Genomic DNA, 21,261 nt, shown 5'->3' on the forward strand with positions numbered 1-21,261 from the left:
AATCTAATAAATAATAATAACATAATAATAATAGCAGAATCTCCTGACCGGAAACAGGGCCGGAAAAGGTGGGGAGAAGCCTCTGTGGGACCTGTCTAGGAATCTCCTGGGAGGAAACAGGGCCTCCACCCTCCGTGCGGTTTCCCCCAGTCACATGCATTATTTGCTTTTACATTGAATCCTATGGGAAAAATTGCTTCTTCTTATGAACCTTTCTACTTAAGAACCTGGTCACGGAACAAATTAAATTCATAGTAGAGATACCACTGTACTGGTTATTCAACGTCTTCTTAAAAACTTCCAATGTTGTAACATTCCAAAATTCTGGAGGCAAGCTGTTCCACTGATTAATTGTTCTGTTAGGAAATTTCTCCTTAGTTCTAAGTTGCTTCTCTCCTTGATTGGTTTCCACCCATTGCTTCTTGTTCTACCCTCAGGTGCTTTGGAGAATAGGTTGACTCCCTCTTCTTTGTGGCAATCCCTGAGATATTGGAACACTGTTATCATGTCTCTCCTGGTCCTTCTTTTCATTAAACTAGACAAATCCAGTTCCTGCAACCATTCTTAATATGTTTTAGCCTATGTTACTTAAGATTTACTTTACAAACCAACTTTGTAAAGTACTTTGATCCCATTTAAAAATCTTGAGAAAGGGAGAATTTTTTTTAAAAAAACAGAAATTGGCCCTGAAGAAAGTATAGTGAATTATAAATATTACTTTGCTAGCAATAAACTAAACATTAGCTTAATTAATTAATTTTAATTAGTATAATTATAACTATTAAAATGATATTTTAGTAATGTATTGACAAAAAATTATAGATATTAGAATTGATTTTAATTATATGAATTATAATATAAAAGTGGAAAAATAAAGAAAGATTTAATAAGAAAGCAGAGTACTATAAACTGTATTTCTGTACTGATCTGAACATAGTCAGGTTTTTTTTCTGTATTATTTAGACTTCTAAGATTAGTGGAGCAATGGTAGCTCCTTAAATGTTAAATGTTGTATGTATTGTTTGTCTTGAAGAAAAATAATAAAAATATGTTTAAAAAAATAATAAAAATCTTGAGAAAGGGAGAAAATCCAAAAAAACAGAAATTGGCCCTGAAGAAAGTATAGTGAATTATAAATATTACTTGGCTAGCAATAAACTAAACAAGAAGGCAAAAGAGAACTAGAGTTCTACAATATATCACTGTCAGTCTGCTGTGTTTGGCCAGGTCAACAGTCATGGCAAATTTATTTATTATTACAGCGTGCAATAACAGAAAGTTGAAAGCCTGCCAGAAATTTTGCTTCCCATTTCATAGCAAACAATATCTAGGTGGGTCTGATGAGAATCAACTAGAGTTTTTCATGCTCCCTTCTTTTTCAAAAGCATTTTTTTCTCCATAATGGTTTACTCGTTCCTAAGGTCGGGTCTACATTCCTTCACTTCATTATTAATTATTAATATTATTAATGCATTCATATTGGATGGGGTATCCTGGGAGTTAAAGTCCACACAGCTTAAAGTTGTTGAGGTTGAAAAACACTTGAATTACATGTTAGCTAGCGGTACCTGAACACACTTGTAAGTGGATCACAAGCTTCCTAACAGACAGGAAGCAGCAGGTGAAGCTAGGAAAAATCACATCAGATATATGTACAATTAGCACAGGTACCCCCCAAGGCTGTGTACTCTCACCACTTCTCTTCTCTCTATATACTAATGACTGCATCTCATACGATCCATCTGTTAAACTACTGAAGTTTGCAGATGATACAACAGTGATCGGACTCATTCGAGACAATGATGAATCCGCATACAGACGGGAAGTTGAACAACTATCCTTGTGGTGTGACCAGAACAATCTAGAACTGAACACACTCAAAACCGTAGAAATGGTGGTAGACTTTAAGAGAAACCCTTCCACCCTTCCACCTCTCACAATACTAGACAACACAGTATCAACAGTAGAGACCTTCAAATTTCTAGGTTCTATCATATCTCAAGACCTAAAATGGTCACCTAACATCAAAAACATCATCAAAAAAGCACAACAAAGAATGTTCTTTCTGCGCCAGCTCAGGAAGCTCAAACTGCCCAAGGAGCTGCTGATTCAGTTCTACAGAGGAATCATTGAGTCTGTCATCTGCACCTCTATAACTGTCTGGTTTGGTGCTGCAACCCAACAGGACCGACACAGACTTCAGAGGATAATCAGAATTGCAGAAAAAACAATTGCTGCCAATCTGCCTTCCATTGAGGACCTGTATACTGCACGAGTCAAAAAGAGGGCGGGTAAAATATTTACTGACCCCTCGCATCCTGGACACAAATTGTTTCAACTCCTACCCTCAAAACGTTGCTACAGAGTACTGCACACCAAGACAACTAGACACAAGAACAGTTTTTTCCCGAACGCCATCACTCTACTAAACAAATAATTCCCTCAAAACTGTCAGACTTTCTACTAAATCTGCACTTCTATTCTACTAGTTTTTCTCATCATTCCTATCACCCATTTCCTCCCATGTTGACTGTATGACTGTAACTTGTTGCGTATATCCTAAGATTTTTATTAATATTGCTTCTTCATTGCTTATTTGACCCCTATGACAATCATTAAGTGTTGTACCACATGATTCTTGACAAATGTATATTTTATTTTATGTACGTTGAGAGCATATGCACCAAGACAAATTCCTTGTGTGTCCAATCACACTTGGCCAATAAAAATTCTATTCTATTCTAACATGTCGACAGCTCACATCATATGAAATTAACAGGAAGAAAATTTTATATGAAAAGAAGGCAAGTTTTACTTTTCATTTGAAAGAATGACCTTGACTCCAACTTCCCATTTTTCTTATTAAAAAATTTTTCATCACTTTTCCTTTACAGTCATAGCAGTTTTAAAATACAATGGTACATCTACCTAAGAACGCCTCTACTTAAGAACTTTTCAAGATAAGAACTGGGTGTTCAAGATTTTTTTGCCTCTTCTTAAGAAACATTTAATACTTAAGAACTTGAGCCCGGGAAAATTTCCCAGGATACTTGAGAGCGGCACGAAGGCCTGGGCAGTTTCCTGCCTTTAATCCCGGCCATCCTGGGTTTTTCGGGGCTGCGAGAGGAGCCTTTTGGTGGCGCTTAAGGAAGCCTTGGCATTCCAGAGCGAACGAAGCATTTTCCTTTCTCTGGGCGCTTGGAGAGGGTATGAACCTCTGCCAGCACCCAGAGAAAAGAAACGCTCCCTTTGCTCTGGGCAGCCCAGAGCTAACAGAGCATTTTCCTTTTTCTGGGCTCTTGAAGAGGGAATAAGCCACTTTGCTGTGGTGACTCCCTCGCACTGCCTCCCATACACCTGGTGCGAGGTTGCCTCCTGGAGCATCTGGGTGTGGAAAGGAAAAAGGGGGTGCTTTGCCCTCGTCAGATTAACTCGGCTTCAGCCAAACCGAGGAGTCACCACAGTGAAGGAAAGGTGCCGGCTACAAAGCGAGTGAGAGGAGAGGGGATCCCTTCAGCATGGGAAGGAAGAGGAAGCAGGTAGCAGCAGCAGCAGCCACCTTTCAGTCAAAGGAGTGGGAGGTTCCTTCCCACCTGGGTTTTTCTCTCTCTGGCGCATTATATGGGAGGCAGCCTCACACCGGCTGTATGGGAATGCTCCTCCTTGCCGTCTCAGAGTCCCTCTTTTTTAAAAAAACCTTAAAGTTTTGGATTTTTTTTTATTCCCTTCACCTCAGTTTCTTCCTTCAGCAGTGACTGTCCTCCTCCTCCCTCTTCCTCCTCCTCCCACCCAAATTCCGAGCTTTTATTTCTTTCCTAATGGGTTTGTACGCATTATTTGCTTTTACATTGATTCCTATGGGAAAAATGGCTTCTATTTACAAAATTTTCTACTTGAGAACCTGATCACGGAACGAATTAAGTTCTTAAGTAGAGGTACCACTGTAATGGCAAAAACTTCAAAGGCCACATTGGATGTAAAATGGAAAGAACTGCCAATATTTCTGGGGTATGTGTGTGCTAGGAATCAGTGTATTTTTGTAACACAAGCATTTTCATCTTGATTTTCAGTCTAAGATGTAAAAAGAAAGGAGGGAGGAAGGGCCAAAGTACATCGGAAAATCACTATTTTACTACCCAATTTTGATATCCAAATATTTGGGAAGCTGCAAGAGAAAGGAGCACCTTCCTCTAGAATTGAACATGACTAAACGAGGGAAACTTTAAACTCTCTTTAAAACAGAAGAGGAAACCATATGTACCGTATTTTTCGGAGTATAAGATGAACTGGAGTATAAGACGCATCTAGATTTTAGAGGTGGAAAACAAGGAAAAATTTATTCTGAACCAAATGGTGTAATGATATATTATTTAATAAAATACCAATGTAGCAGAATATGTTTTACAAACATGTATATTTTTTTACAACTATGTACACTTTTTATAAACTTCAAACTTGACAGCTTTAAGATTGGTGGATTTCAACTCCCAGAAGTTCTTCTCCAGTCATGATAAATGGGGTAATTAGAAGGAAAAAATATATTTAAAAAAAACATTTAAAAACATTAGATACAAGAGCAAGAAGCAGAAAGGTAAGATCAGTGATGGGCTCCTACGGGAACAGTCAGGAACACAGTTCTGGTAGCAAAATTTGGAACTCCACCCCAGAGCACCCGATTTGCACTGAAAGATAATAATAATAATAATAATTTATTAGATTTATATGCCGCCCCTCTCCGCAGACTCGGGGCGGCTCACAACAATAATAATAACAATGTACAATGTAACAAATCTAATATTAAAAGAAAGTATTTTAAAAAATCCATCATTTAAAAAACATACAACACAAGCATGCCATACATAAAGTCTATAAGCCTGGGGGAGATGTCTCAATTTCCCCATGCCTGGCAATATAGGTGGGTCTTAAGCAATTTACGAAAGGCAAGGAAGGTGGGGGCAGTTCTGATCTCTGGGGGAGTTGATTCCAGAGGGCTGGGGCCGCCACAGAGAAGGCTCTTCCCCTGGGGCCCACCAGACGACATTGTTTAGTCAACGGGACCCGGAGAAGGCCAACTCTGTGGGACCTTATTGGCCACTGGGATTCGTGCGGCAGAAGTTGAAACAAAATGCATAAGCCACACCCATAATGTGATAGTAAAAATTTTGGTAGCCCATCACTGCATAAGACCAATTTATATTTTAGGTTTTACTAACTTCAGGTAAAATTATATAGAATGCTGGTGAGACCACATTTGGAATACTGTGTTCAGTTCTGGAGACCTCACCTACAAAAAGATATTGACAAAATTGAACGGGTCCAAAGACGGGCTACAAGAATGGTGGAAGGTCTTAAGCATAAAACGTATCAGGAAAGACTTAATGAACTCAATCTGTATAGTCTGGAGGACAGAAGGAAAAGGGGGGACATGATCGAAACATTTAAATATATTAAAGGGTTAAATAAGGTCCAGGAGGGAAGTGTTTTTAATAGGAAAGTGAACACAAGAACAAGGGGACACAATCTGAAGTTAGTTGGGGGAAAGATCAAAAGCAACATGAGAAAATATTATTTTACTGAAAGAGTAGTAGATCCTTGGAACAAACTTCCAGCAGACGTGGTAGATAAATCCACAGTAACTGAATTTAAACATGCCTGGGATAAACATATATCCATCCTAAGATAAAATACAGAAAATAGTATAAGGGCAGACTAGATGGACCATGAGGTCTTTTTCTGCCGTCAGACTTCTATGTTTCTATGTTTCTAAATCAAAATAGCCTTTGGAACTCAAGGAGGAATTGGGCAGCCTATAAATATAAATAATAAACAAACAAACAAATAGTCCTTCCACTTGATGAACCTGGACTGGTAAAGGCCTCTTTTCTCCTGTGGTATCAATTACAAGGGAAACGTAAACTATTCTGCTGAGGAAATGTGCAACTTGTACTTTGTCCTGTGGACAAAATGATGTATCAGACTCATGTTCTCACATGACCTCACCAGGGATTTCTCTATCCAGTTACTTGACAGTAAAACCCCTGCCTGAGATTTGCTTCCAAATACACACAGCTAGAATTGTACTGTAAACACACAGCGAGCATCAATATGAAAAAAGTAAAATGTTAAGATACTGTAGTCCCTCAGTATTTAAACATACTCCTTATTGCTACATGGCAGAGTGATTATTTTGGATCTATTTTTCTATGATTTATTTCTAACTCACATATTTAAAGCAGCCAACTGCTTGATAAATGAAACATTTGCATTGGTATTATTTATGGTTTAAGTAAAAGTGTTTCAGCGAAAGAGACGCGTGCCAAGATTGGTTTGGAATATCCCTTGGGACTGAGATTCCCATATTTTGCAAAGTTCATAAAAGATTTATATATGGACTCATTCAAATATTGAAGATAGTATTGTTAACTTACACTGTCTGGTTTTCATCTGTTCCTGTCTTTGCATTGTAGTGTAATAAATACACTGATTCAACTATGGGGTTTTTTTCAAGTTTTTTATTTTGTTTTATATATATGTATCAATGCATGAACTGTGTGGGACCCGAACTTCCGGTTGATGTTGCAGTGGGATCGGACATCCGGAGCAGGTCTCCATGCTCCCGTGCTGAGTTCTCCCTGTCAGTGGGCTCCGAAAGGAGCCAAAGTCACCCTGTAGGAACAGTGAAGCAAAGAGGAGCACCTTGTAAGGTTGTGGAGAGTTGCAGATCTCCTGTTTTACCCAGGGCTCTTTTTCCTTTTCAGCCATGGCGAGAAGAAGCAGTCTAAAGATGGCTGCCATAAAGCAGGGACAACTAGGGAACAAGTATGACTGGCGCTGGAGCAAAGTAGGTGAACAGTGACTGGAACTGGGGGAGAAGATTCTTTTTCATTTAAAGCCTAACCCCAAAAAATAATTTAGAACTATTTGCTCAGAATTATTTGTTAAAGTGGTGACTGAACATTCTGAGGATAATAATAATAATAATAATAATAATAATAATAATAATAATAATAATAATAATAACGATGATGACAATAATAATAATAATAATAATAACAACGATGATGACAATAATAATAATAATAATAATAATAATAATAATAATAATAATTTATTAGACTTGTATGCAGCCCCTCTCCGAAGACTCAGGGCGGTTCACAACAGCAAATACCAGACCAGAAGGAAAAGACATAAAGGGAGAAAAATAATAAATTTTTAAATATACAGAAAATTGGACTCTTAAACTGGGAAGACATGGCAATGGGAAGACATTTTAAAATGCTGTAATCATTTACTTTAAAAATGTATCCTGCTTTTATAATTGAAGTACAAATAAAATAACAATTGACTAGTGGCAATATTGAAATTTAAGTTGAGAATGCCATCTGCTGACGAAAGGAATATATACAAATCTGGGAATACTTATGTGAAAAACAGTGAAAATATTTATTGGATTATACCCAACTACCCGATGATTACTGGAGACTCAAATATGAAAACAAGGAAGTTATACAATTAAAGGGACTCCTTTATATTATATTAGAAGATTGAATTTGCAATGGGGACTTTAAAAAGGCTTTTGATAACTTCTGGGACTATTGAAACAGAATTGATTGTTTACCTATAGGATATAAAGAACTGTGATTAGTGTATTCCTTGAGGGCAACTTTAGGACTGAATAAATGGTTCTTGGACTACTGGACAAATGTTGGACTTTAAAAAACAAAGTAAGATGCTTTATAACAAAGAAATGAGTGGAACCTTAAAGGAGATGGCGTTTCTTTTTCAAAACACAAAGGACATTGTGGAGAAAGGATTTAATGAGATTATGTAAAAAATGGAAAATACTGTACGAGGGATGATGAGAAAAGACCAAGATGCTCAGGAAAAGGAGGAGCCAACAGAAGAAATGGAGGAAACGAATGAACCGAAGAACCACCGAAGAAAAGAAGTAGACAAAGAGGAGACAATAATGATTCAACTATGTTAATTAACCTCAATTAACTGAGTTAAATTTTGGGGTATCTTCTATTTTTCAGTCCTTCGACTTTTTTGTAATTACATTGTATGCATTGAAGTGACACATTTAATGTATATCCTATGTCACTAGAAGAAAAAACTTACTGGCTTATAAGAACAGAAGATATAGTACTGTGCAAACATTGCATATGAAAAAAAAACATATAGTGTACTACTGTGCTCTTCACTCCCAACTGCCATAGTACAATTACACTATGATCAATCACATTTGCGCTGGACAGGGAATGAAAACTCGAACACAAGAGCTGGATGAAAATGGGTCACTTTATTGATTACAGTAATAGACCTGCAGAGGGAGCTAAATGGGGCGGAAAAACCTGAACAAAACATACCTGGGCAACCAATGGGCGAACTCCTTGCTTGGTAAGGGTGAAGCGAGCCACGCCTTCACCCAAATGGAAAGCCACGCCCAGCGTGTGGGAGGGCTCACCTCTATGACCCAGAACCGGAAGTGACGTAGATGAACCCCAAGCACTCCTCCTTCTCACCGCTCTGTCCGTGGAGGAGCCATGAGTTGTGAGACGAAGGAGCCCATCACCTTTTAAAAGATGCCCAAGGGAGAACACACAGTTGCAACTGACACCCTTTCCGCCCCGTTTTTGCCATTAGTGACCAAAATAAATTAAATTCAATCAACCTATTTACAACCGATACACCCCCTAGCCCATTAAAACCTCACACCTGATCAGGATGGAGAAGGCGAAAAAACAATCTGAAATAAAGCTTCCAGACTGCCAAAAATTCCTTCTCAGTCCCAAAGGGTGACCTCTGCCAGACACCTTGGGTAGAGTGAAGGGCAGGTGGGTGACCCTTCTGGGAGGCGAGCAGGAAGCAAAGGGGTGAGGGCAAGGGGTGCAGGCCCTGAAATAGGCCTGCAACCCCTCCCCTCGCTCCCGGCGGCCCCTGCGAGCCAACTACATCTCGTGGGGAGCTCTGACGTTTGGCGCCTTGCCAATCAGCTGGGAGGCGGTGCCCTGCCCCTCCCAGCCGAAACGGACATCCGGCCGGGGTATTTCCCCCCCCCCCCTCCGACCCAACAGGAACAGCTTTGCTGCAAAAGGCAGCATGTGGGCGAGCCTGCGCTCACCCCTCCCTGCCATTGCAACTATCGGCCGGGCAAAAATTGCCCGGCCTCTTAATTAAAGCATTGAGAAAACAAGGCTGTATCACCCCATCCTAGTTCTACCAAAGATAATAAACAAATACACCCAATGCTATTTTGGTACTCTTTCCTGGCTTGAAACTGGAACAAAATGGATCTAAATAATCACTTTCCTCTAGGAACCTCTGGCATTGATGCCTAATTATCTTTTTAACACTCTTCAAAAAGAAAAGCTTGGAGGCTGGACAACATTGTTGATGAAGCCAATGATCCCTTCTTGAAAAGTCATTCTTCAAAGCCAGAGAAATTACCCTCTTTCTCAAAGAAGCCTTTCTAGATAGTTTTCCATGGCTACAAACAAGACACAAAGCAAAAAAATTCTATATGAGATATACACCTGGAGTGTGATGCATACTTTAAAATAAGTCACATCTCCTTGAATTTTGTACAGAGGAAAATAGCTTCTATAAGGAGGGAAGTATTAGGAGAAAGGTAATGCTCTTATTTCTAAATCCAGAGGTATGCCAGAGGCAATGATATGGAGAACGGATTATCTCTCAGGGCCACAAGTTAATTTCTGCAATGATGTTTTCAGATCTCTGCCCTGGGAAATGTAGATTATTATATTTTTTGCACGCCTGTTAGAAGCACTGAAGGGCTTCCAGGGTTGAAAGGATTAGCCGGTGACATCACTGTTGCCCTGGGGCAAGAGGTAGGCAAAGTTGGCTCTTCTATGACATGTGGACTTCAACTACCAGAATTCCTGAGCTAGCATGATTGGCTGAGGAATTCTGGGAGTTGAAGTCCACAAGTCATAGAAGAGCCAACTTCACCTACGCCTGCTCTGGAGACACCTGGTTGGGGGCTCCTTTCATGTCCTTGGCAAGAGCTGGTTTGAAGAACGAGAGCTCAACCCCTCCCCACAGCAGCTTTTGAATGGGGGCTTGCTATCCTCCTGTCCAGTGTTCCAACCACTGAAGCCATCCTGTTCCTGAGCCACTATGATCCATGTAGAATTGAGCAAAGTAAAACTGAGTGACCAAAGGGATACTTTGACCACCTCATTCTTCATTTATCTGCCCAGTGAAATGACGTGATTCAGATGTGGTTTACCAATATACAAAACCTTTAAGAGAATACTTCAGAAATTGCTGTATATTAATAATTAGATTTCTTGCTGCTTATGTTCGACATTTAGCACTGGCATAAAAAAAGGCACTGTTTAAAAGTTGACAGTAAGTCTTACTTCTGAATGGTGTATTCCTGTTGTTCCCCAAAGGTGCTTTTTCAAGAGGCAACTGGACTTTCTGGTTTTTCCTTGAAGACATTGTACTTCTCATCCAAGAAGCCTCTTCAGCTCAGACTCAATGGTGGGGAATAGAAGGATTTATATTCCCTGCAGACAGCTGGTCATTTGCATTTTTTAAGTGAGTTGTTAAGGCCACCTGGAGGTTATCTGTGTCATCCGAGTCGCCTGAATGGTGCAAATTCACTCCAGATGATCTAAACAACTCGCTAAAAGAATGCAAATGATCAACTGTCTGCAAGCAATTATAAATCCTTCCATTCTCCACTATTCTGTTAGAACTGAAGAAGCTTCTTGGATGAGAAGCACAAAATCTTCAAAGACAACCCAAAAAGTCCAGTTTGTTTGTTTGTTTGTTTGTTTGTTTGTTTGTTTACTTACTTACTTACTTACTTATTAGATTTGTATGCCGCCCCTCTCCGAAGACTCCGAGCGGCTCACAACAATACAAAATACAAATCCAATGATTAAAAAGCAAAACAGTTAAAAACCCTTGATTTAAAAACACTCATACAACCCAAACAAACCATACATAAAATGGAGCGGCTGAGGGGGAGTTCAGAGGGTCGGGGCCGCCACAGAGAAGGCTCTTCCCCTGGATCCCGCCAGACAGCATTGTTTTGTCGACAGGACCTGGAGAAGGCCAACTCTGTGGGACCTAATCGGTCGCTGGGATTTGTGCAGCAGAAGGCGATCCCGAAAGTATTCTTGCCTCTTGAAAAAGCACCTTTGGGACAACCATGACCAAGATGACTGAGAATCTCCAAAATTCTATTGTTTCCTTATTTATTTTCACCTATTTTGATATGACTGATGTTTTTTTCCTTTACATTTCAATTTTTTCCTGGGCTCTAAAAACATCAACCCATCAAAATAAATTTTAACTTACGCATCTTGCAATGTTTTCTATTTATGATCTGAAGACTGCTGCTGCTGAACTATCCAATCCCTCGATGCCCTTTGACGGTAAACATACTCTAATCTCTCTCTCTCATTTCATTATCTTTTTGTTCCCAAATGCCAGCTCTTTCTCCTTTATTACTTCCGCAGATGGCAAGGATCAAATGTCTGGAAACAGATAGAATGCTGACTTGTTACATTTTAAGCTTCTAAAATTGGTTTTCAATAAGAGCTTCTTAGGCTCCCTTCTTCTAGCAAATGTCATCTGCCTTTTTCTAATTAGCTGTAATTAGTTTCAGAGCTCTTAAGGTATTTATCACATTTGGGGGACTAATAGAACACGCCTGGGGGGAATGTGCCTTGTATCAACTTGTCAAATGACACTGGTTTTTTGAGGGTGGGGTGGTGTTTTTTTTTGCTATTTCTATAGTCCAGATTTCTATTTCTCTTCTCCTAAGGGAATCATTTTTTTAATCAAGAAAAAAAAAACTTTTTATGACACCCAAGGAAAACAAGGAATTCATAGAGACCTTTGTGTAGGAGGTTAAGTGCTATATTTTGGGGGGGGAGGGGTTGTTTTTTTTAACATAGTGTTTTTTTCCAAATGCATAAAATAAAAGTATCTTAAAATAAATTTGAAGCTGGAAAGAGGATAAGGGTTGTGAAGAAAACACAAGCTGTTGAGTGCCTGGAAAGTGTGCAAAGAAGAACAACAAAGATGATAAAGGATCTGGACACAAAATCACATGATGGACAATTGAGGGAGCTAGAGATGTCTAGCCTATTGAAGAGAAGGATTGGGGAGGAACATGATAATTGTGTCCCTGTGTTGAGGGGCTTCAGAGAGGTACAGTGGTGCCTCTATCGAAGAACGCCTCTACTTATGAACTTTTCTAGATAAGAACCGGGTGTTCAATATTTTTTTGCCTCTTCTCTAGAACCATTTTCCACTTACAAACCCAAGCCTCCGAAACTGTAACCAGAAAAGGCGGGGAGAAGCCTCCGTGGGGCCTCTCTAGGAATCTCCTGGGAGGAAACAGGGCCGGAAAAGGTGAGGGGAAGCCTCCATGGGACTCCTCTAGGAATCTCCTGGGAGGAAACAGGGCCTCCACCCTCCCTGTGGTTTCCCCAATCACACACATTATTTGCTTTTACATTGATTCCTATGGGAAAAATTGCTTCTTCTTACAAACGTTTCTACTTAAGAAACTGGTCACAGAACGAATTAAGTTCATAAGTAGAGGTACTACTATATTAAGAAGTAAAAGGAAATGTATTTTGCTAGAATCTTCAAATGCAACCTTTCCCAGTCTGGCATCTTACAGTTCTGTTGGCTAAAATTTCCATCATACTGTGTAGAAGTCCATTTAGCAATTTAGTAAAAGTTAATACTTTTATACATTGTTTAAGTGATCAACAAATAAGTAGGGTAGATTGTTTAAAGATTTAAAATCCACAGACATGTAACCTTTTTCTTAGAAACCTTGGATACATTTATTTATGGTCATCCTAACTAAACAACATCAGTCCTGTTTTTGGATTTTTTTGAGTTTTTGGAAGGAAGACCAACAGGAAAATTCTAGGATCTGAACTACAGTTAGAAGTTCTAGACCCCTCCCCGAAGAAAACAGCAATGATGACCCATTGCTAGTAATCAAGCTCAACTGAAAGGAGACTTTACATAAATCAATTTATGAAAGATTCAATACTTTTCCATTTTCATTCATCCTTTATTTTAAAGGGACCAGATTTTAAGATTGGGAAAGAGGGACACCATTGAGCGGGTGGGTGGGGGCTTCTAAAAGAAGTTTAGCAAAAAAAAAAATCACAAATTCTTTTTCTCTCTCTCTCCCTCCTTTTTGCTCTCTTCATCCCTTCCTCTCTTTTCTCTCTCTCTTCCTTCCTCCTTGTCTCTTTCTTCCCTCCCTCTCGAGATTTTTCTCTCCCTTCCTTCCTCTCTGTTTTTCTCTCTCTTCCTTCCTCCCTTTCTTTCTCTCTCTCTCTCTTGCTCTCACTCTCTCTCTCTTGCTCTCTCTCTCTCTCGTACACCATGCTGCCACCTCTCCCGTTGCAACTCTTGGGCAGCGGGAAGGTGGGCCTGCAGGGGCAGTGGGGCCGGGCGGGGCAGCGGGATGAGCAGTGAAGGCGGCGGCGCCAAGCAGGGGTATAAATAGCTGCGAGCAGGAGCTCCATGGCGGAGGCACCAGTGGGGGCTGCTGGACGCCATACATGCTGGCGCTGTGCTGGGTATGGCCGCGGGGCTGGCACTGGCTGGGCCAGGACAGTGGTTAGGCAGCTGGGACCCCCGCTGCTGTGCCCAAAAGCTCACCTGCTGCTGCCAAAGAAGCTTCAGCCGTGTGGAGCACTGCAGCTGCGAGAGAGGCCGCCTCCGAAGCCTAAGGGAAGAAGCTCAGCACCTCCCTGGAAGGGCTGTGTGTATGTTTGGCTCCAAACTTTTTGCACACTTTGCCAGGCTTCGGTATGGGAGTGGGGGGAACCAGCTCCAAAATCGGGACATTTTTGAACTGCCACGGGACATGGGAAAAATCATTCAAAAGTGGGACTGTCCCGCTGAAGGCGGGACGTCTGGTCACCTTGCTTTATTTATATCACAATAGAAATCATTGATTTCTGCTATCATAGAAATGCTGGTATAGATTTTAAGAACCAATGAATTTACAAGAATGTAAATATACTGACCTCTAGTGGTCGTTGTAGGAGAACCTTGTTAGTCTACTCAGAACTGATTTGATAAAGATCAAATGCATCTCCCTGCAATCTATATCTGCACAATGATCCTGTCTTCCCCTCCCCAATTCAAACTGAAGTCTGCCTATGTCAAGACACTTTGTGTGACTGATAAAGGTGAACTGCAGTTCACAAAAATCTATGCGATTAAATACATTTATTAGTTGGAAAAGGTTCTATCAGATTCCTTTTGATTTTTTTTACTTCTAGTAGCAATCTTTGTGTTTGTTGCATTAAGTTATTCATAAAACTATAAGTAGTTATTGTTAAGCATTAACAATACTTCCTAATTCATAAAACAAAATATACAATCAACAATTCATAAAACAAAATATACATCCTCACTTGTTTTCATTGTTTCTAACTCACATTAAAAGAAAATTTAATACTGTGTTAACTACATAAAGGCTGGGAGATTGTGTTTTGGTTGAGTGACAAATGATTGTGGTAAATAATTAAAGTAAAATATGAAACAGGAGCAATGTACCATGTTGTTGAAATTGAACACCACAATTCCTTGGGTTATTTCACCTTCTCATGACATTTAAAGATTTTCGTAGTTATTTTAATATGGCCTTTGATACAACCTATGTTTGAAAGTACAATTTGAACACCCACCCCTCAGCCTTTTCAATACCAGGAAGCTAATTTAGAGAAATAAACTAGTTATTATTTTAAAATTTCCAGCTATAAATATGCAGTTCCTTTTTCTTTGCTCCCGAGTTTCTTTGCTCCTGTTCTTGGTTTCCCCTATCTCCTCAAATATTTTTAATAGTTTGTAAAACTGTAAAACACTGCAAGTTTTTAAGAAGATGTTGGATAACTATCTGTCTGAAGTAGTGTAGGGTTTCCTGCCTAAGCAGGGTGTTGGACTAGAAGACCTCCAAGGTCCCTTTCAACTCTCGTTATTATTATTGTTATAAACCGCCCATTAGGAGTTAGGCAACATAATCAATGTAGTAAATAAATTAAAATTTAGTTAATTAAATAAGCATAATGGTTTGGAGAGACAACATATCGCATTAATTGATTAATGCATTAATTCTTGGAGTTACATCTGATCACGAGAGGCTGCGTGGCTGTATTTGTACGATGCTCTGAGCTACAAAGCAGGCAGCTATATTTCAGCCAGTCACCCAAATACTGTAGTGTTTATAATTCATTTGCCTGCGCAAAACCAAGGGAGTGGGTGGAGCTAGTTAAAGTCAAAGGAATCACGCCTCACTTCTTTGAGTTCCGCCCTGCGGAGAAGGCGCCGCGGACGTCATTTCCCAGGCAGCCCAACGCCTGGCATGTTATATTCCTCTCTTCCTTCCGCCTTGGCCTCGGCGGACTTATTCAGTTGTAGCCTCTCTATCTCAGTCTCTCTTTTTACCGGAAGCGTGTGGAAGACATAGCGGAAGTGAGGGTGGGATTAGTTCTTTCTCGTTCTGGCGGCTGAAAGAAAATGGTGAGTTGGTGCTTGTGCTGATGGAAGATCGGTTTCCATCCAGCCATTTTGGAGACTTTTGGTCCCGGGATACGGGAGGGGAAAATTGCCTAGAGTTTACCAGACCTGGAGAAAGGAGTATTTTCCCAACAGGCTTCCGTAGTTTTCACATAATGGTTGACAATGGGAGATTTCTGCCCCAAGTCCAGGCCTAACTATTATTTTTCCGCCAGGAGGCTTGTTGGGCGCCGCTGGGATGGGATGGAGGGCCAGGCAGTCCTCACCTTTAAGAGCAGGGAACAATATATGAGATATTGTGCGCGGTTGGTTCAGGTTTTTCCTCTGCTTAAGTTATATTGGAACTTCCTTTAGATCAGGGGTCTCCATCCTTGGCAATTTTAAGCCTGACGGACTTCAACTCCCAAAATTCCCCAGCCAGCTTTGCTAGCATTTTAAACGTATCTGATGCAAACTATGCACACTTTGCTGGCTGGGGAATTCTGGGAATTGAAGTTCTCCAGGCTTGAAGTTGCCAAAGTTGAAGACCTCTGCTTTAAAGTTTTTTTTATTTTTCTCCACTCACAAACATGCAATATATACCTTCAATCTTCAATTACAATACAATAATTCATATCTTTTTACATTCCCTATTCATCTATCAAATGCTGCCTCTTTTTTAAATTTCATCACCTGGATTTACCCCCACCCCCACACCAAAAAAAAAAAAATTCTGCTTCCTTATTCAAATTTAAAATGCTATTAGCTAATATATCCTATAAACTGCTTCTTAAACATTTAGGCCATAATGCTTCGAAAATCACCATACATTCTTATTTTTTTGTTTCTTATATATTTCTGAACCCTTATTTTATAATAATTGCCCTTTAAGAAAGAAAAAACAAATTTTCCATGCTTAAATATCCATTCATTCCGAGTTTTTGGAGAAGGGTGGAATACAAATCTAATAAATAATAATTCATATCAACTAAATTCTACATTATATACAGAGACCCCTGCTTTAGATGAAGTGTGGTTTTGCAATCCATTAATAATAATAATAATAATAATTTATTAGATTTGTATGCCGCCCCTCTCCGAAGACTCGGGGCGGCTCACAACAAGCAATAAAACAATATTGTACAGGCACAAATCTAATATTAAGAAAAAAACTAAAAAACCCTATCAATTAAACACCAAACAGCACATACATACCAAACATAAATTATAATAAGCTTGGGGGAAAGGTGTCTCAAATCCCCCATGCCTGGCGGTATAGATGGGTCTTAAGTAGTTTACGGAAGACGAGGAGGGTGGGAGCAGATCAGAGTTTAAAAGACGGGGTAGAGTGCATGGGTTCATGGAGGCTTTAATCTCATATCATCTTCAGAGGCATTTGCTTGAGCTTGGGATGGTGGTGGTGTCTATATATGTTGCAGTTTGATCATTCATGAATCCTTTAGTTCTAAAGGAAAGGAGTAATAAGGGAAGGACAGGTATGGATTTGCAGTTTTTCCTCAACCAATGTGGCTTTGTTATTTCTGCTGCTCTTTGCCATTAAGACTTGCAAGCTTCTTCCAGCGTGCATAATTTGTGCTAATTCTCACAAAGTCTGATTTGATGTTTTGGGATACATTACCCATCAAGCTTGATCATAATGGGATATTGCAAAGTGTTTAGGTCTTTTTATCAAATGGCATCCCTCCATCCATCATCTTTTCTATCTATCCTATTATCTATCCTCATCAATATCTATCCTATCCATATTCTGTTCTCTAACTATCTATCTATCCATGTATATAATACACATGCACACATTAATTTACTAGGACTTACCAGTGAGCTAAGTAATAGTTAAAAGCATATAGTACCTTTATTTTGAATGTAAAAGTGATTTATAGTTGATCCTGAATAATTTTAATTTCAATGTTTTGCTTCACCTTTGTGATCAACTTAAATTTAATTTGTTTATATGATGGCTGAAATAATGCATTGCTGTTAGTAAACAATGCATTGATCAGGTAAGGTTGCAATAAGAGCATACATAGGATTATCTCTACTGTTAAATTCAGTTAACTGAACAGTGTGTCAATCTTTATGTCAACACAGCCATAAAAGCTGATTATGACCTAACAAAATAGAAAACTTGTTAAGGTTGGTGGGGAATCTTCACTTTACTTTTAGGAAGTAGTAGTTACCAACTTAACCAAGAAAAAAAATTCCAAAACGTTCTGCTCCTGTAATAGAAGGCAGTAAATAGCCATAATTATTGTTGACAAATTGACAACAAATTCTCAATTTGTTTACAGACTTTTGAAGACCACATACTTTATAAAATTTATGACTGCCCATTTTAAAATGCATAACTGTGTGGCTAACTGCCAATTTGTGGGAAGAACATTTTTTTAAAGTTAAAAATAACCCAGTACAAAAGAAAACCAAGGCAACATATAAGACTTGCAAAACAGGCACTTCTTGTAACTTCCTTATACTAACACCTAAGGATGAAGCCTTAAGCCATGAGGGTAAAGTTAACACATGGCTTTCTAAGGAGTTGTGTTGTACTTTTCAAATAAGCATACAAAAAAGGTTTTTCTATAGTGAGAAAACAACTCAATAAGCTTTGATAAAGTATTGCTTTGGTTTTCCAACTTAGCAGTTTGCTTAAACTTTCCACAGAACTTGCAAAAGTGAATATTTCATAGGCACCGTTCTTTTAGCTATTGAGCTCGTCCAACTTCATGCAAATCATTTTCTCTCCTGTTACTGTGGCTGCATCAAAGTGTCTTTTAAGAGTCACCCAGATGTTATAATCCAACAGGTAAAAGTTACAGTATGGTAATGATGTCATTTGTGTAAAGTTAATTTCCATGTCTTTCAGACAAAAGGAACGTCATCTTTTGGCAAGCGCCGCAATAAGACACATACTTTGTGTCGGCGATGTGGATCTAAGGCCTACCATCTCCAGAAGTCCACCTGTGGAAAATGTGGATATCCTGCTAAACGCAAGAGAAAGTGTAAGTTTTTCCATTTTTCAAAGTACAGGAGTAACTGGTATTTAGAGCAGGGGTCCCCCAAGGTGGCAACTTTAAGACTTGTGGACTTCAATACCCAGAATTCAGGGCATTGAAGTCCAGAAGTCTTAAAGTTGCCCAGTTTGAAGACCTCTGATTTAGAGCATGGGACTACTTTGCATTTGTATCGTCAAGGATAGACAATTGGGCTGCTGTTGCTTTTTTTCTCCAGAAAGTTAGCTTATGTACCTGTGATTTCCTTATGCCTGTCCTTCATGGTACTAATCAGATCCCTGATTTGTGAATCATGACCAATTACAGCCAAGGTTGTGTATCAGTGGTTGGTTACATACTTCCATCTGGAATAAAGCTGCTTCCCCACTACATTATTGCAATAACAGCTAGCTTCTTAGCAAGATGTTAGTTATTTCTGTAGGATGTTTTTGTTTCAGGGTTTTATTTATAGAAGTTAATCCAAATACAGAGTATCGACAAAATGCTTCATATCCCTGACGTTTATGCCTAAAGAATAAGTGGAACTCAAGACTTCCCTGCAACCACTAGACCAAATTGGTTTTCATCGTAATTTTATTGTATTTAATTTTTCTCTGATTTGGGGATTGTTTTCAACCACAATTATTACTGGTCTAAAATTATATCAATAAAAATATTGTTATTGTTTTCCTTCTTAGACTTCCAAAAAATTTTAACATGAATGTGGGAAATAGAAGCTTGGATATTTGTGGGGATAAAATGGGACAGTGTAACTGGAACTGTGGAGTAAAAGGGATTATAAATTGTGTGCCACCATTTTTTGTTTAGATAACTGGAGTGCTAAGGCCAAAAGGCGCAATACTACTGGGACTGGCCGTATGAGGCATCTAAAAAAAGTCTACCGAAGATTCAGGTAAGATCCTTCTAACTGTACCTTGCCTGAAATTGAGAACTACCAAGTTGTTTGGCCAGAAATGTGTAATACAATTACCATAAGTACCGCCTAGATTTGGTCTATTCCTTGTAAAAGTTTAATAAAATCAAGTCTGTTGAGAGGAGCTTGATTTCTAATGGTTCACAGACACATCTGTGTAATTTTGGGGGTAGCAGTATTGAGGTAGCTTTGTATTGCCTTCTTTTAGGCTGTTGCCTTCTTTCCTGATGGTCTCCTATGAGGACTGCACTAATAAAGGCTCCATTTTGCCATTCTAAAGAAGGTTAAACAAATTCCTGTGGAGTAAATTTTAAATGTTTTCCCAAGTCATAGTTAACAATTAATTTCTTCAAGACACTTTAAAGCACGCTAACCTTGTGCTTAAATGTAATTATTCATTTAAATGACTTGGGAGTCACAACTTCAGCTTACTTTGACGTGAGAATGAGGTTTCTATATGGATTTTAGCAGCTTATCTGTGATGTTATTAAAGCCAAAGTCTGAACATCTGATTTCCTAAGTGATTTCATTTTGTAACTGAGATAAGCTGGGGGGTTTTAAAGAAAAAGAAAATCAAGTAAATAGAAATGCTTCAATTCAAAAAGTCCTGTTTCTTCTTTGCCTTATACAGGAATGGATTCCGTGAAGGAACAGCGCCAAAGCCCAAGAGAGCTGCTGTTGTGGCTTCCAGCTCATCTTAAGGACTCAGATGTTGATTTAAAATAAATGGATGCTCTACAAAAACAAAATGTCATCTTTATGCAGTTTATTCAAATTTGGCGATTCATTTTGTTCCTTCCTAATCTGAAATTTGACTGTAAAATGTGGATTTACCTCACTCACATACACAAAGCACATTTCTTAAATCTAATACAAAATTCAGCTTTGTTTTAACATTCAGTGGAATGTTCATAATTTGATCTTTATATTCATAAATACATAATAAGGCCATTTGAGATATAATTGGAATCTTGAACTGGTCAAACCTGTCCCCGGTGGGAGATTCGGGATTTGTTGGTCAGTGTCCTTTGATTTTTGTATTTCAGTATCTGCAATCAGGCTACAATTTTTATAGTATAATCGTAAAATAGACTGGTGTTTCTGAGTCTTGGCAATTTGAAGGTGTTCTGGACTTTACTTCTCAGAATTCTCCAGCCAGCAAATTTTCAAGTTGCCAAGGTTTAGAAACACTTAATTCTTCAAACCCTGTTCTCATGTGGTGGTATGCAATGGAGGAAGCTGTCCTGTGGAAATGCAGAGCAAGATTTCTATACGAAGGGCTAAAGGACAATAACATCTTGAAAGGAGATGAATGGGAAATGGCTTCCTTATAACAGGGTGTCCAGCAAACCTGGAAAACAGGGAAATCACAGAATTATCAGGGAAATTGGTGGTTTGGGAATTATCAAGGAATTCGTGAAAAAAACAATAAATTGGGGGAAACTATTAAAATGTTTAAAAGTTGGAAAAATCATGTTAAAAAAACCCAATGCGTTGCCTGGCAGAGTCAAGCAAATATGAGCATAACTGGCAACAACTTACTTCCTCAGCTACCGATATTTCTCCACGGCTTAGCCGTTTGGTATAACGTCATCTATGACCAGGCCTTAACTAGATCGCAAGTTACAGGGAAATATCAGGGAACTACAAAATGCTTTCTCCCTGGACACCCTGATTATGACTTTTTCACATTTAATGACTTACAGTGTCCCTGCGGTCGCATGATCACCATTGGGACACTTGGCAACTGGCATGGGTTTATGACAGTTGCAGTGTCCCAGGGTCACGCGATCCCCTTTT

The 21,261-nt window shown here is 39.1% G+C and overlaps 1 protein-coding gene and 1 non-coding gene across 2 annotated transcripts; both read left to right on the plus strand.

Annotated features, from left to right (window-relative positions):
• The first annotated feature begins 15,455 nt into the window (after positions 1–15,455).
• RPL37 (ribosomal protein L37) lies at positions 15,456–20,210 on the plus strand. The gene is made up of 4 exons (XM_070736389.1): positions 15,456–15,543; positions 18,401–18,536; positions 19,356–19,440; positions 20,093–20,210. The coding sequence occupies exons 1-4, from the start codon at positions 15,541–15,543 to the stop codon at positions 20,160–20,162; spliced, it is 294 nt and encodes a 97-aa protein (XP_070592490.1). The 5' UTR covers positions 15,456–15,540; the 3' UTR covers positions 20,163–20,210.
• LOC139163282 (small nucleolar RNA SNORD72) lies at positions 19,931–20,010 on the plus strand. The gene has a single exon (XR_011558447.1). It is a non-coding gene; the product is annotated as a small nucleolar RNA SNORD72 (small nucleolar RNA).
• Positions 20,211–21,261: the final 1,051 nt, after the last annotated feature.

Source organism: Erythrolamprus reginae, chromosome 2 (genome assembly GCF_031021105.1).
Source record: "Erythrolamprus reginae isolate rEryReg1 chromosome 2, rEryReg1.hap1, whole genome shotgun sequence".
In the NCBI taxonomy this organism is placed as follows: Eukaryota; Metazoa; Chordata; class Lepidosauria; order Squamata; family Dipsadidae; genus Erythrolamprus; species Erythrolamprus reginae.

What these genes read in the sequence shown, in the direction of transcription:
- RPL37 (XM_070736389.1), top strand. An exon ending in TGCTAAACGCAAGAGAAAGT is followed by an intron (nt 18,537 to 19,355) that starts GTAAGTTTTTCC and finishes TTTTTTGTTTAG; the next exon opens with ATAACTGGAGTGCTAAGGCC. An exon ending in AAAGTCTACCGAAGATTCAG is followed by an intron (nt 19,441 to 20,092) that starts GTAAGATCCTTC and finishes TGCCTTATACAG; the next exon opens with GAATGGATTCCGTGAAGGAA.